This window comes from Gambusia affinis, linkage group LG01, assembly GCF_019740435.1.
Source record: "Gambusia affinis linkage group LG01, SWU_Gaff_1.0, whole genome shotgun sequence".
Taxonomy (NCBI): Eukaryota; Metazoa; Chordata; class Actinopteri; order Cyprinodontiformes; family Poeciliidae; genus Gambusia; species Gambusia affinis.
In genome coordinates, this window is record NC_057868.1 from 39104195 (window position 1) to 39119347 (window position 15153).

Genomic DNA, 15153 nt, shown 5'->3' on the forward strand with positions numbered 1-15153 from the left:
CTGGACCAAGTCAATGACATCGTGGCTGGAGACATGCGCTTCGTGCAGAACCGAGCCATCGCCTTCACCGTGACCCTCCATGACCCCAGCCAGTACCTCAGCAACGCAGACATCACCTTCAACTGGGACTTTGGCGATGAAAGCGGGGCGCTCATATCCAGAGAGATGACCGTCACTCACACGTACGTCAGCTCTGGATCGTTCAAACCGCAGGTGGTCATCCAGGCGGTCATCCCTGATAAGGCCTGCGACCCGCCATCCGACCCCCCGACCTCCACCTCCGGACCGACTGCCGACCAGGCAACCACAGGTCAGGAACCGATGCTGCTGGTTCATGTAATTTATATGGGTGAAGGGTGGAAACATTCATCCATCCATCCATCCATCCATCCATCCATCCGTCTGTCCGTCGGCTGTCCGTCCATCCATCCATCCATCCATCCATCCATCCATGTTTTAATATTTATTTTTTTTTAAAATCTGCTAAAATGTACAATCTCAGAAGGCTGTACTGTATTTTTCATTATATTGAACTGAAATTTGATTCATTGACTTGAACCAGTCTAATTTCCAAATAGTGCCCTGGAATGAAAACATAAGATTTGCTAGTATATCAAGAATGTTGTGTTTTTTAATATTTTTTTTTTTTTTTGTCTAGAAAATACAAACTAATTCAACAACTTTCTGTGTGTGAAGTGAAAACTCCCCATCTGGTCTCTGCTGTTCCCATACTGGCCTCCAGTAAACCAGCTCATTTGAGCATTAACATGGTTCTCTCAGACACTGAGGAGGACAACGCTGAGGGAGAAGCCTCCACTGCCTCCATGGTTCAGGCTGACCAGGAAGCTGCAGTAGCAAAGACTCCACCCCCAATAAACAAACTCCAAACAGGAAACAAGATGGCGGCAAGTAAGTTACCATGATCTGATTACGGTTAAAACTGGAGAGAGAAAGTTTCTGACTGACTAAAAGTTATAAACAGCAAAGTACTGAACCTCTGATCCATCCATCCATCCATCCATCCATCCATCCATCCATCCATCCATCCATCCATCCATCCATCCATCCATCCATCCATCCATCCATCCATCCATCCATCCATCCATCCATCCATCCATCCATCCATCCATCCATCACCTCCAAATATAAAAGAAAAAAAAATCACTAGAGACAATGTTTGATTCTTGCTTAAACTCTTAAAAATGTCAACTATAAAGGCCTCCTTTCTTGTAAGAACTAAATGTTTTGGTTTTTTGGAGTTAAATAAATACCTATATATTTTTTGAGTAAGCATTCATATAGGAAAAAGTAACTAATTGTTCTGTTTGTTTGTGGCCAGATGGAAAGAGAACAGTGAGGCTGTCAGGGCGAGTTGCAGCCATTGTTGTTGCTAAGAGGGAAGCAGAGGATAAACCATCCGATGATGACTGTGTGATATATAGATATGGTTCCTTCTGCACTGGCATTGAAGTTTTTGGTAAGTTATTTTGAAACATCCACTGAAACAACATAAAAATAAACAATGTTTTTATCTTGTTTCAGTTTGAAATGACCATAAATGATGCTCATCTTCTATTCTTTTCCAGAGGGCATTGAAAAAGTAGAGATTGTGCAAATGGAAAATGTTCTCATGACAACACCTCGAAAGGACACAAATGTTTTAGACATTACTGTGACCTGCCAAGGAAGGTGTGTACTGTCTTGTCATAATTTAGGGACATGAATAAACTTGGATTTAACTTCAAGAAAGTTTTTATTTATTGGGTTTTCTTCATCCCAGTCATCCCAAAGAGGTCTGCAGTGTGATTCTGGACTCAGACTGCCTGAAGCCGATTCACATGGCGTGCAACCTGGTGGAGCCCTCTAAGGAGTGCCAGTTGGTGTTGCGTCACTTCTTTAATTCCTCTGGGGACTACTGCATCAACGTTTCCATGGCAAATGATGTCAGTTTAGCTGCTGCCACTGCCAGATTCACAGTTGACTTGGGTATGTAACAAACCTGCAATATGCCAGCGAATAAGAGGCTCTGTCAGGTTTCTTGACTGTGGAAACTATTTTGCAGGCTCAGGTCTGTCTTCCTCCGGGACCATCGTTATGCTGTTGGGTGTCCTGGTACTCATTCTCACAGTGGGAATTGTTGGATACTCCTACAAGTAGGAACTGTCATCTTCAACATCTTCTCTTGCTCAAACTTTCCACAGTGGCTTTTTTCAAGTATCCCAGATTTACATCCAGAGCTTCTTTAATTTGCATGGATAAGAACATATTCAAATTAGACATATCTCCATCTTCCTCAGTACTGAAAGCTACAGGCCTCCTTCATTGTTACAGCAGGCCCTGAAAGCCTTTTACTGCAAGTTATCAGCTCTAATCTGCTTCATTGTATGTAAATGTTGGAAGCTGAGTCTCAGGGTTGCTCACTCCCTGTTCAATTTTAAACTGGATCTCTGTATAGCTAGGGATGACAACCTCCTGCAAAATGCTGAAATCTGTGATTCTGCAAGATGACTTTTCATACTTTGAACTCATTGTGAATACTGTGTACAAATGCAACATGGCTAACAGCCACTGAAATACTAGAAACAAAGTTATTGTTAACAGCTAATGTTTGGCTAGCAGCAAATATGTTGCTAATGGCTATTGTGTTGCTAACAGCTAATGCATGGCTAAACCTACTATGTAACTAAAAGGAAATGTTTTACCACAACTTAATGTATTGCAAACTGCAAATGTGTCACTAACAGCTAACATGTTGCGAACATGTTGCCAATGTGCAAAGAGCTAATGCATAGCTAACAATAGATATGTTGCTAACTGCTAGAGTGTTAGCGTCAAGTCTATTGCTAACAGCTAATATTTAAAGCTAATATTTAGTTAAAAGTTATAGTTAAGCTAACAGTGAATGTTTAGCCACTAGTTAGTGTTACAAACAGCGAATGATAGATGCTTATCTTATTATAAATACTTCTATTTTAACTATTCTCTGTAAAATGAAGAAAAAAAAAAGATTAAAAATGTTAACTTGTTTTATTGGGGAGCTTATTTTCATTTCTGTGGCAGAAAAAAAATTTAAGTATCTCAACATATCAAGAGTACTGACCAACCCATTGACATTTTTAATTGTGTGGGGTTCTGTTAAATAATTTACAGCCTTGAATTACAAAATGTATGAGCGTAAACATTATGTCTATATTTCTGCTTTGCACAGGCGTCTTAAACCATACCATCCTTTAAAGGAAGCTGCATCTGAAGGCCCACAGCTCAGTGAGGTTCGCAGCAGCGCTGCAGCTTCGATGCTCTGGAACTCCCTAAACAGACAAGGAGCCATCGACAACAGCCCTCTGCTGCAGGACAGGCCGCTGTAAATCCCCAGCATCAAACAAATAAAGCCCTTGAGATGCATTTTATAGTTTTTTTTTAAATAAAGGCCTCACAAATATGAAATAAGTAGTGTTAAATCAAGCAGTGCCTTTAAATTATTTTTTAGATATGCTGATTCTTTTTTTTACTTTCTTGAAAGAAGTGTGAACTAAACCTCTTGGACATGAACAAAACTGGATTTTGATGTTTTAATTAAATGTCTAAAATGTTTATGTGTTGGAGGGCTGCACAGTGGTGCAGTTAGTAGAGCTGTTGCCTTGCAGCAAGAAGGTCCTGGGTTCGATTCCCGGCCCGGGGTCTTTCTGCATGGAGTTTGCATGTTCTCCCTGTGCATGCGTGGGTTCTCTCCGGGTTCTCCGGCTTCCTCCCACAGTCCAAAAACATGACTGTCAGGTTAATTGGGCTCTCTAAATTCTCCCTAGGTGTGAGTGTGTGTGCGCATGGTTGTTTGTCTTGTATGTCTTTGTGTTGCCCTGCGACAGACTGGCGACCTGTCCAGGGTGAACCCCGCCTCTCGCCCGGAATGCAGCTGGAGAGGAACCAGCAACCCTCCCGACCCCATTAGGGAAGAAGGGTGTAAGAAAATGGATGGATGGATGGATGGGTTTATGTGTTGGCATGTTAATTAAAGTTATCTGAAATATACAGTATACATGCAAAATGTAGGATAATTTTAATCACTTTGAATCTACTCACCAGGTCAACATTTGTAGAACCCCCACACTGCAACTTTTAGGTGCCTCCCTTCTTCAACACACCTGAATCAAATGGCTCATCAGCATCTTTGAGCTCTGCAATGGCTTGGTAAAAAACTAGTCATGTGATTCAGGTGTGCAGAAATAGGATGCTTCTAAATGCTGTATTACAGTAGGTCTGGAAGTTTTAATTTGGGCCCGTGTTTAGATAAATAATAAGACAAATAACTTTTCATATCACAGAGATTTTATTCAGAACAAAGCCAAACTTGACAATTTCAGCAGTTTTATTAAAACAACAAACCTGATACTTTGATGGACAAACATCTCTGGTTTCAATGCATTTAAGAATGTGTTGTGACAAATTTTTTCCTGCTCAACTTCTTTGTCGTTCCTTTAATACTCTTCTCCTTCCTCCTCTCCCTCACCCTCAATGGAGTCGACTCCAACCTCCTCGTAATCCTTCTCCAGAGCTGCCATGTCCTCCCTGGCCTCGGAGAACTCTCCCTCCTCCATTCCCTCACCCACATACCAGTGGACGAATGCACGCTTGGCGTACATCAGGTCAAACTTGTGATCCAGCCGAGCCCAGGCCTCTGCAATAGCAGTGGTGTTGCTCAGCATGCACACAGCCCTCTGGACCTTGGCGAGGTCACCACCAGGAACCACAGTTGGTGGCTGGTAGTTGATGCCAACCTTGAAACCAGTGGGACACCAGTCCACAAACTGGATGGTGCGTTTGGTTTTGATGGTGGCAATGGCAGCATTGACGTCTTTGGGCACCACATCACCACGGAAAAGTAGGCAGCAGGCCATGTATTTGCCATGGCGAGGGTCACATTTCACCATCTGATTGGCCGGCTCGAAGCAGGCGTTTGTGATCTCAGCCACTGAGAGCTGCTCATGGTAAGCCTTCTCTGCAGAGATCACAGGGGCATAGGTGGCCAGAGGGAAGTGGATACGAGGGTATGGCACCAAGTTGGTCTGGAACTCAGTCAGATCAACGTTCAGGGCACCATCAAAACGGAGAGATGCAGTGATGGAGGAAACGATCTGGCTGATCAACCTGTTCAGGTTGGTGTAGGTGGGGCGTTCGATGTCGAGGTTCCTGCGGCAAATATCGTAGATGGCCTCATTGTCCACCATGAAGGCACAGTCGGAGTGCTCCAGGGTGGTGTGGGTGGTCAGGATGGAGTTGTAGGGCTCAACAACAGCAGTGGACACCTGGGGAGCTGGGTAGATGGAGAACTCCAGCTTGGACTTCTTTCCATAGTCCACAGAGAGACGCTCCATCAGCAGGGAGGTGAAACCAGAACCGGTTCCTCCACCAAAGCTGTGGAAGACCAGGAAGCCCTGCAGGCCTGTGCACTGGTCAGCCTGAGGACAAAGATGGAAACCAAAATCAATTGCTGACTGACAATTCATAGACAAATTTGGAAATTACCGGCCTTAAGTTTACCCACCAGTTTTCGGATCCTGTCCAGAACCAGGTCAATGATCTCTTTGCCAATGGTGTAGTGTCCTCTGGCGTAGTTGTTGGCAGCATCTTCCTTCCCAGTGATCAGCTGCTCTGGGTGGAACAGCTGGCGGTAAGTCCCAGTGCGAACCTCATCTGAGCAGAAAAATTGAACATCAAATTAATTTAGGTTTACAGATTTTCCATGTTCAATACCGAGTTTATTTGTATGGCAGAAGTGGTTCTTGCTTACCGATGACAGTGGGCTCCAGGTCTACAAAAACAGCTCTGGGGACGTGCTTCCCTGCTCCGGTCTCACTGAAGAAGGTGTTGAAGGAGTCATCTCCTCCTCCAAGAGTTTTGTCACTGGGCATCTGTCCGTCCGGCTGGATCCCATGCTCCAGGCAGTAGAGCTCCCAGCAGGCATTGCCAATCTGGACACCGGCCTGACCAACGTGGATGGAGATGCACTCACGCTGTGGAGCAAAGGGCAAGGAAAAAGATTAGTCAATTTAGATTAAACCAATACAGTCTTCAGTACATTAACACACATCTAAATTCTGGAGACATTTAAGTGCTCCCCCTGTCTGTTAGGACCAGGTACTGCAGCAGGAGGAGGCACCACCCTGCACCACAATCGGCAGGGGATTCAGAATGCCTGCCAGCAGAAGCCCCCTCTCTCTTCTTTGATCCGCTATTTTTTCAGGCTCTGGCCTTTTTCTCCAACTCTTGCACTTAGTTTGCAAGCATAAGCACATATGCAAATTAATTTGCATGGGCACAGGCGCAGACAGTGTGAGCCTGGAATATTCCACTTGATCTCCCTAGAGATGCACAATCACAGCGGATGCTTGAACACAAAAAGAAAAGAAAAAAAAAACAGACCTTCCCGTCCAAATTTATTTTATAATTCAAGTTTATTTAATCAGATCGTTTGCAGTAAGAGGGTAAATTTAATTAAAACTATGCTGTTATTTGAAATTAAACTTAGAATAACATGAATTATTTATTTTTCATAAATTATAAATTGGGTCCCGTTAAGAAAAAATTAAAGCAATCTTAGTGTCTCCATCCATATACAGTACAAACCGCCCCTCTCTGGCTTCAAGAAAAACGTGTAAATATTCATGTTCTAGTTTATAAATAGATCAAATGGGAATATTTATAGCAAAACATAAATAATAAAGTAAACAAGGTTTTCTTTTCAGTAACATTTATGCAGATTTATCGCTCTCATTGTGCGTCTATATGCCCCCAGTCAATGTATTGTTCTCATCTCCAAACAATGACAATCACACTGTGCCACACAACTGCGCACCAATCTGTGCTTTATTTTTATAATCTGACAGCTTCCATTCATTCAAAATGTAATTAAAATATACAGTAAACATCTGATACGTAGACTGGAATAAAATACCACCACGTGTTAAAAGCTTTACGCTTCGAAAGAAGAAAATCCTTCCCGACGTCGTGTGACAGCCGAGACGCCGGCCGGGGCTGAACCTGACCAATTTCTGTCTCACAAATTCCTCCAGTCGAGATTTATTTACCACAAATAATAATAAAAACTCACCATTTTTCCGTCTGAGGTTCAAAGAGGAAGAGGAGAAGGAGAAAATGCCAAGAAGGAGGCTTTGTAAAAACGGGGTGTTTGCGTTGCGTGTTGTACCCAACGGGGTCGATGCAACAACTGCTGAATGGGAGGGCGGCGCAGGCAGATTTATGCAGGCAGGGCAGCGGATTTGGTCCTGTGCTGAGTGGAAAAAACACGATTCTACCGCCGCCATTTGGTGATGCTGCGCAGATCAGACTGCAGAATATTTTAGGATTTTTAAATAAACAAAAATTTATACAGATTAACCTCAGCAATATAATAATACTAATACTAATACTACTACTACTACTACTACTACTACTACTACTACTACTACTACTACTAATAATAATAATAATAATAATAGGGACGAAGGATGTTCAGAAAATGGATGGATGGATAATAATAATGTTTATTTTGTGATTTATTTTCACTCTGTCATATGGTGCTTATATGCAATAGTTTTGACGTGATGGGTGAGTTCAGACAACGCTCATTTATTATCGTGCACCAGCATCCACCTGGGCGTGGCATCTTCCCACAGCATTTCAGATAAATAAGAGCACATTTCAACGCAGACGCCAAAGATTGAGATGTTCCTGCAGGTGAAGAGGCTTCAGTCACAACCTGACGCCTGCAGGGCGTTCAAGTTGCAGAGACCTGCTGTGATGGTGTCAGTCCGACATGGCAGCTTCTTGCCTCTTCCCCCTCTTTGTCCCAGATCCTCTGCAATGATGTCATCCAGTGGGGTGATCACGTGGCTGCCAGTGTCTCTGCTGTTCAGCTGCACAGAGGCTGGGTTCATGCAGCTACTTCTGGTTCTGGCCTGTTCAAGGAACTGAAACTGCCTGGAAAGCAGTTTATGTGAAATAATGCAAAGCGTCTGGGAAGTGCAAGCAAGTGGCTATTAGGATCTCCATCTTTAACTGCTGCTTTTGAAAATTTGTTTTTCAGTCAAAAATCTGAATCTTAATGTAGGATTTCTTTTTCTATCCTAAAACAAGGGCGCTGATGATGTACCACACTCAAAATGACTTCAGGGATGAAAGGGAAAAACAGGAAAGAGCTGTGGCTGTGAACCAGGACTGTTTGAGAACATTCCCGTCTCCTCCTCCTCCTCTCTGTTTCCTCCTCTCTCCCCAGCAGCTGTGAAGCAGGGAGGGTCAAAGCAGCTGCTCAGCACGAACAGAGAGGAGGATGGGAATGCTGGGGATGGGAGTGGTCCTCCGTGGCATGGAGCTGACTGCATTGCATTGACGCAAACTGAGAACCTGATACCCAACACTGTGACAGAGCATATTCTCCATCTGTCGCAGAATGCTTCCTGTATGTGTGCAAACAAGAAAAAAAAAGCTGAAATATCAAATGAAAATTGTTTTAAATTGTTTTAAGTCTGTTGACTTCCTGAATATGATGACTCACTGACTTAAGAATAAAAGAAAATACATCTGCACATGTAACAGGAGTTTCTATCCTTTTTGGGTATGTCTGCACCACTTTGCAACGCTCAAATTTCTGCTCACTCTTCTTTGAAAAGCATTAGAGGTTTATTACAAAAAAGAAGCATTTTTCCAAGTTTGGTCTCTGACTGAACCATCTATCAAGAACTGAATGCTTTGATCAAAACCAGTCCCCAGTTGCTCTGGCCATGAGGGAATTGTCCATTGGGAACACCAGGACACTTACTGGTGGCCTGGCCGCTGGCTGCTGGCCGCTGGCCGCTTTGGGGCAGAACCCAAGGTCCAGTGCAGGTGACACTTAATAATAAACTCTGGTATATGAGCAATAGAAACTATAGGACGTCCTGAGAGACTCATGGACAAACATCTCACTGATGGTCACTGAAGTGGATGTTGGACTGTCAGAACCAGAACCAAAGAGCAGAGCTGGATTCTTAAGATATTCATGTGAAATCACTCTGGATCCAAACACAGCAAACACAAATCTGGTTCTATCAGAGGGGAACAGGAAGGTGACAAGGACGGATAACAATCAGTCTTATTCTAGTCATCCATACAGATTCACTGATTATTATCAGGTTCTGAGTAGAGAGAGTCTGACTGGACGTTGTTACTGGGAGGTTGAGTGGAGCGGGTTATTGGTTAATGTAGCAGTCGCTTACAAGAATATCAGTAGAAAAGGTCAGAATGAATGTATATTTGGATATAATGACAAATCTTGGGCATTAGATTGTTTCAGATCTACATTTGGTCACAACAACATCTGGACCTCCGTCTCAGGTCCAGTTTCCTCCAGAGTCGGAGTGTACCTGGATCACAGAGCAGGTATTCTGTCCTTCTACAGCGTCTCTGAAACCATGACTCTCCTCCACAGAGTCCAGACCAGATTCACTCAGCCGCTACTGGCTGGAGTTTGGGTTTATTACACTGGAGACTCTGCAGAGTTCTGTAAACCCAAAAAGATTTTCTCTCTGATTGTTGATCAGGTTTCATGGTTCTGATGTCTCTATTCTTCTTTTTTTCTGGTTTAAATGTATTTCTCTGTGTTCCAGGAGTCATAAAGGAAATCACTGCTGATGTTTTCTTGTTTTTTTCTTCTGACAGAAATTTTTCTCCAATAAAAATCTAAAGTTCTCTGGGCTCTAATAATTTTGCTTTGATATTTTTTCTGATGTATTTGGATGTTCTGGTTTCTCTTACAAAACCACAAAACCATGGCAACAAACAGCATAAACATATATGATAATAAGAATTATAACATCACTGGAATGTACATGGTACACGCATCTTTCAGTCTCCTAAGATGCATTTTTCTTCAAATATTTTAGATATACTTTATGAAAAATTCTTGTAAATAGGCAGAGGTCCACTGTGCACATTTTACAAGGGCAAATATGAACAGAAAAGATTCATGAGAAAAAAATAATTTAAAACGTAAAGAAAATCACCTTTGCCATCTTTGTTTTGCATCAGTGTCACCAATCACTGCAGCATCCATCAGTTTTTGAGCCTCAACCAAAATACATAGAAAGGATGCTGCCGAAAAACGCAGCACACAATAATAATTAAAAAAAACACATTTCAAAATCCAACTATAGCTTTGTCGTCAGTGGATGTTTGTTGTTAAAAATAGTCCACTAATTGCCCACAGTCAGAGAAGGTGTAGCATGACTCTAACCACTGTTTCATGGAGATTACCTTGTTGTTAGCAACCAAGGGGATTAAAGACATGTTGGGTCTAAAAGTGTTTGTGGTCATTGTCTCTGAAAGGTGATAGTTTAGGAACGATAATAACACCAAACCCCAAGAGAAAGAGCTGCTTTGTCTCATCCATTTTAAAGTCACAGCACACCATCCTCATGGGAAGAGCAGATGGGCGTTTCCCTCACAGAGACAAGACATAGAGATCTGGGGAGAGAGAAAGATCACATCCCCCCTGCACACGACACAGACTCCTAACGGAGCTGCAGTTTAAGCTGGATCACGTGTTGGGCAGATGAAGGCGCTCTCTGTGTTACAGGACTGTTTCCAGGCAACTCCTTTATTCAGTAGGAACCGTTAAATCTTAGGAGCAGGGATGGAGGGGGAAGGGTTGGACATCCACAGCTCTCTGTGTGACAGGGCAGTTTGACCTCTTTTTAATGAAAGAAGACTGTAAAGTCTGGCCAAACAACAGCAGATAAAATCAGACATAGACCACATCCGTCATGTAAAAGCAGTTTTTGCATTAAACATCAGGATGCGAATCAGTTCCATAAGATGTACAAAAAATCTGAATAAAATATGTTAGACATGTTTTTAATTAGTCTTTGCTATGCTTTTAAGTCTGTGCAGATTCTGAAATCATGAAGTTTGGAATGTTTGAAGTAGGTTTAGAAATTCTGGACAGCATTTACAAGATAATGAATTAAAGTACAAACCTTCTCTACCATGTTACTCATAAAAAGCTCAAGTATTGCCCTAATAATGCATTTTGGAAATGTTTCCAGCTGAAAATAAAACAAGCAAGGTTAATAGAAAATTTGAAATATATTGCTTATTAAGGGGTAGGTATCGTGTAGGATTTAATTTGCAGGCCACATTTACAGATCTGGATCTAACATTATCTAAATCCTAGCTCTGGAGCAACTCACCAACATTTTTAAAAAGATGTTTGGGTTTTTGTTGCTGTGTTTTTCCACTAACAAAAGACTGAAGATGACTCTTTCTGTTAGCCATAATGATGCATCCTCTGGATGATGCTGCATCCTGTAACATGGGCGTTCCCTCTGGAGGTTTGAAAAGAATATATCTTCCTGATGATACTGTACATGTTGTCTCAAAGCTTGCTGTCTGATTCTTTCTTCTTATTTTTTGTCATATTTAATGAAATGCATAAAAAAAATCAACAGTAATTTGTTTTAAAGAAATTGTGAAAGGAATCTCATATATCATGTCTTATTCCTGCTATAATAAAAAATATTATTGGTGCTACAAGTTTGATTTTTCTTAATTTTTTTTTTATCTTCAGTTGTGTTTGAATTGATTTTTTTTTTCATATAAAAACGATACAATAACTGTTTTACTACAGTTCTTATAAGGCTGACCCAGTTTTTTTATTATTATTATTTTTTCTTACATTATTTTAAAAATTACGCAGCATTTTCCACTCAAGCAGAAGCGCCATGATGCTTGCAGTACAATACCAGGAGGAAAGCTACCAGCTGGGTGGGGTTGATGGGCGGAGACTTCCCTTGTCTTCGGAATGGTCCAATAGAAATCAACAAAATCATTGCGAACCTCAAAGTGACAGGAAATGGACCAATAGGAGTGCAGAAGCTGCTGGTGCCGGGGCTTTACTCGCATATATAGCTCCGGCATCATCATGTTCGCCATTATCTCTTACATCGACCTCATAACTGTCGAATTGTAAGACTCCTGTTCTGAGGAGACTCTTCCATCCTCTTTCACAACTTCAGCAAAACAACATGGTAAGAACCTTTAACAAGCTTTGCAAAAGGACATAACTGAGGTCTAAGTGATGGTGTATAGGGGAATATTTTGATTTAAACAGTAAAAATAAATGTATTTACAATAATGAATGAAGGTTTGAGGGATTTAAACTGTATTATTTTTTCAGACACAAACGCTATATTTACGCTACAACTGTAGGTGAAAATGTCATGTTTGATGGAGGGAGGGGTTCTGGCGAGGTTCGGATGGGGACGTGGCGGGCAGTCTGGACAAAAGAGTCTCTTCACCCCACCCTCCTTGGGGGACAGTAAGAATAACGAAGGCTTTATTATCCCAGCCCCCTTTGCATGACCAAAACCGGTCAGCATCACAGGGTGACAGCTGGAGGCTGTGACTGTAATTTAGTGGCAGGCAGAGTGAACGCGACCCACTCCCACTGAAACCTTATCCGGACTGAAAATGGATAAAATGCACAGTCAGCATGGCGTCGGTAATTAAAAATGCATACGAGTAATGGACACTTCGGACTCGTTCCTAATGGCTATCAGTAAGGACGAATAGAGTCTATATAGCGCCGCGATTTTTAATGGTCATATAAGCGTTAATGCTATATGGTCATAAAAGATATCGAGGTTACCGCTAGTCGATCAGATTTAAGAGTTCTCACGTAAATTTAAAGGCTCAAACGAACATCACCGGTTGCCTAAGTGACGCGTTTGTTGCGTAGCAACGCAGTTCCAGACACAACTGCACTGCGCAAGGAAAAAAAAAAAAAGAAAGAGTAACAAAATGCCGCGAGACTAGCAAACCCAAATGAAAGTCTTCTTATTCAGTTGATTTACCAGAACATTTTAAACATGAACTTCAGATCCAAAGCTGAAAATTTTAATTTCTGTCAAAAATTATTAATTATGATAGTTATGTTTATCAAATACATAACATAAGTTGTTTTTCTTTCATTCACAGGTGTTAATAAAAGTATTTTCCTTCATCAGTATGAAATAGTTTTAGAAAACTGTTAAAATTCTCCTAATTTTTTATTTATTTTTTCTCACAGCGTGAGTGCATCTCCATCCACGTTGGTCAGGCCGGTGTCCAGATTGGCAATGCCTGCTGGGAGCTCTACTGCCTGGAGCATGGGATCCAGCCGGACGGACAGATGCCCAGTGACAAGACCATTGGAGGAGGAGATGACTCCTTCAACACCTTCTTCAGTGAGACCGGAGCAGGGAAGCACGTCCCCAGAGCTGTTTTTGTAGACCTGGAGCCCACTGTCATCGGTAAGCAAGACCACTTCTGCCATACAAATAAACTCGGTATTGAACATGGAAAATCTGTAAACCTAAATTAATTTGATGTTCAATTTTTCTGCTCAGATGAGGTTCGCACTGGAACTTACCGCCAGCTGTTCCACCCAGAGCAGCTGATCACTGGGAAGGAAGATGCTGCCAACAACTACGCCAGAGGACACTACACCATTGGCAAAGAGATCATTGACCTGGTTCTGGACAGGATCCGAAAACTGGTGGGTAAACTTAAGGCCGGTAATTTCCAAATTTGTCTCTGAATTTTCAATCAGCAATTGATTTTGGTTTCCATCTTTGTCTTCAGGCTGACCAGTGCACAGGCCTGCAGGGCTTCCTGGTCTTCCACAGCTTTGGTGGAGGAACCGGTTCTGGTTTCACCTCCCTGCTGATGGAGCGTCTCTCTGTGGACTATGGAAAGAAGTCCAAGCTGGAGTTCTCCATCTACCCAGCTCCCCAGGTGTCAACTGCTGTTGTTGAGCCCTACAACTCCATCCTGACCACCCACACCACCCTGGAGCACTCTGACTGTGCCTTCATGGTGGACAATGAGGCCATCTACGATATCTGCCGCAGGAACCTCGACATCGAACGCCCCACCTACACCAACCTGAACAGGCTGATCGGCCAGATCGTTTCCTCCATCACTGCCTCTCTCCGTTTTGATGGTGCCCTGAACGTTGATCTGACTGAGTTCCAGACCAACTTGGTGCCATACCCTCGTATCCACTTCCCTCTGGCCACCTATGCCCCTGTGATCTCTGCAGAGAAGGCTTACCATGAGCAGCTCTCAGTGGCTGAGATCACAAATTCCTGCTTCGAGCCGGCCAATCAGTTGGTGAAATGTGACCCTCGCCATGGCAAGTACATGGCCTGCTGCCTCTTATACCGTGGTGATGTGGTGCCCAAAGACGTCAATGCTGCCATTGCCACCATCAAAACCAAACGCTCCATCCAGTTTGTGGACTGGTGTCCCACTGGTTTCAAGGTTGGCATCAACTACCAGCCACCAACTGTGGTTCCTGGTGGTGACCTCGCCAAGGTCCAGAGGGCTGTGTGCATGCTGAGCAACACCACTGCTATTGCAGAGGCCTGGGCTCGGCTGGATCACAAGTTTGACCTGATGTACGCCAAGCGTGCATTCGTCCACTGGTATGTGGGTGAGGGAATGGAGGAGGGAGAGTTCTCCGAGGCCAGGGAGGACATGGCAGCTCTGGAGAAGGATTACGAGGAGGTTGGTGTCGACTCCGTTGAGGGTGAGGGAGAGGAGGAAGGAGAAGAGTATTAGAAAAACCACACAGAAGTCAGGAAAGCAGAAAGTGATTACATGCACTGTGTTCTTGAATGCATTCCAAACAGAGATGTTCGTCCATCAAAGTATCATGTTTGCCGTTTGAATAAAACTCCTGAAATGATCAAGTTTGGCTTTGTTCTGAATAAAATCTCTGATTTAAAGTTGTTTGTCTTGTATTCATTTTAAATATGCTACAAATGCATTGTAGCATATTGAAAATATGCTCGTATATAAATAACAGACGTCAGTTATTTAGATAACTGACATGTCTGTCATGCAGACATGTCAGTTATCTAAATGGTACCAGAAATCACCCTACTCTCTGCTTTTATGTTTTACAGCATGCTGCCCTCCTGTGGCTACACAGAATAACTATCAATAGTCCCTACATGATTAAAATGTAAAATCATTAAACCAAGAAGTCTCCAAAAACTATTAACCACCCTATATTTCTTATGTTGATGAATATGGATGACCAGAACTCTCCCACTATCCATTACCTGATGCGAAGAGAAC

General features: G+C 42.6%; 4 protein-coding genes across 4 annotated transcripts in view; 3 read left to right on the forward strand and 1 right to left on the reverse strand.

Moving 5' to 3' along the window:
- pmelb (premelanosome protein b) overlaps positions 1 to 3383 on the forward strand; it is a 7684-nt gene extending 4301 nt beyond the window's left edge. The window contains exons 6-12 of the mRNA XM_044124821.1: positions 1 to 310; positions 781 to 909; positions 1340 to 1477; positions 1587 to 1689; positions 1781 to 1986; positions 2063 to 2153; positions 3209 to 3383. The exon at positions 1 to 310 is cut by the window's left edge and continues 23 nt beyond it. Coding sequence (XP_043980756.1) covers positions 1 to 310; positions 781 to 909; positions 1340 to 1477; positions 1587 to 1689; positions 1781 to 1986; positions 2063 to 2153; positions 3209 to 3365 — 1134 coding nt within the window. The 3' untranslated portion in view covers positions 3366 to 3383. The remainder of the gene's footprint in view (positions 311 to 780; positions 910 to 1339; positions 1478 to 1586; positions 1690 to 1780; positions 1987 to 2062; positions 2154 to 3208) is intronic.
- Positions 3384 to 4305: 922 nt separating this feature from the next.
- tuba1c (tubulin, alpha 1c) lies at positions 4306 to 7282 on the reverse strand. The gene is made up of 4 exons (XM_044124905.1): positions 7106 to 7282; positions 5786 to 6008; positions 5540 to 5688; positions 4306 to 5453 (listed from the first exon to the last, which is right to left on the reverse strand). The coding sequence occupies exons 1-4, from the start codon at positions 7106 to 7108 to the stop codon at positions 4473 to 4475; spliced, it is 1356 nt and encodes a 451-aa protein (XP_043980840.1). The 5' UTR covers positions 7109 to 7282; the 3' UTR covers positions 4306 to 4472.
- A 1637-nt stretch (positions 7283 to 8919) lies between these two features.
- LOC122822898 (tripartite motif-containing protein 16-like) lies at positions 8920 to 9587 on the forward strand. Its single transcript, XM_044102013.1, has one exon. It carries the CDS (start codon positions 8961 to 8963, stop codon positions 9585 to 9587), a length of 627 nt encoding a protein of 208 aa, XP_043957948.1. The 5' UTR covers positions 8920 to 8960.
- Positions 9588 to 11936: 2349 nt separating this feature from the next.
- LOC122835662 (tubulin alpha-1A chain) lies at positions 11937 to 14798 on the forward strand. Its single transcript, XM_044124898.1, has 4 exons — positions 11937 to 12056; positions 13097 to 13319; positions 13416 to 13564; positions 13651 to 14798. The coding sequence occupies exons 1-4, from the start codon at positions 12054 to 12056 to the stop codon at positions 14629 to 14631; spliced, it is 1356 nt and encodes a 451-aa protein (XP_043980833.1). The 5' UTR covers positions 11937 to 12053; the 3' UTR covers positions 14632 to 14798.
- The last annotated feature ends 355 nt before the right edge of the window (positions 14799 to 15153 follow it).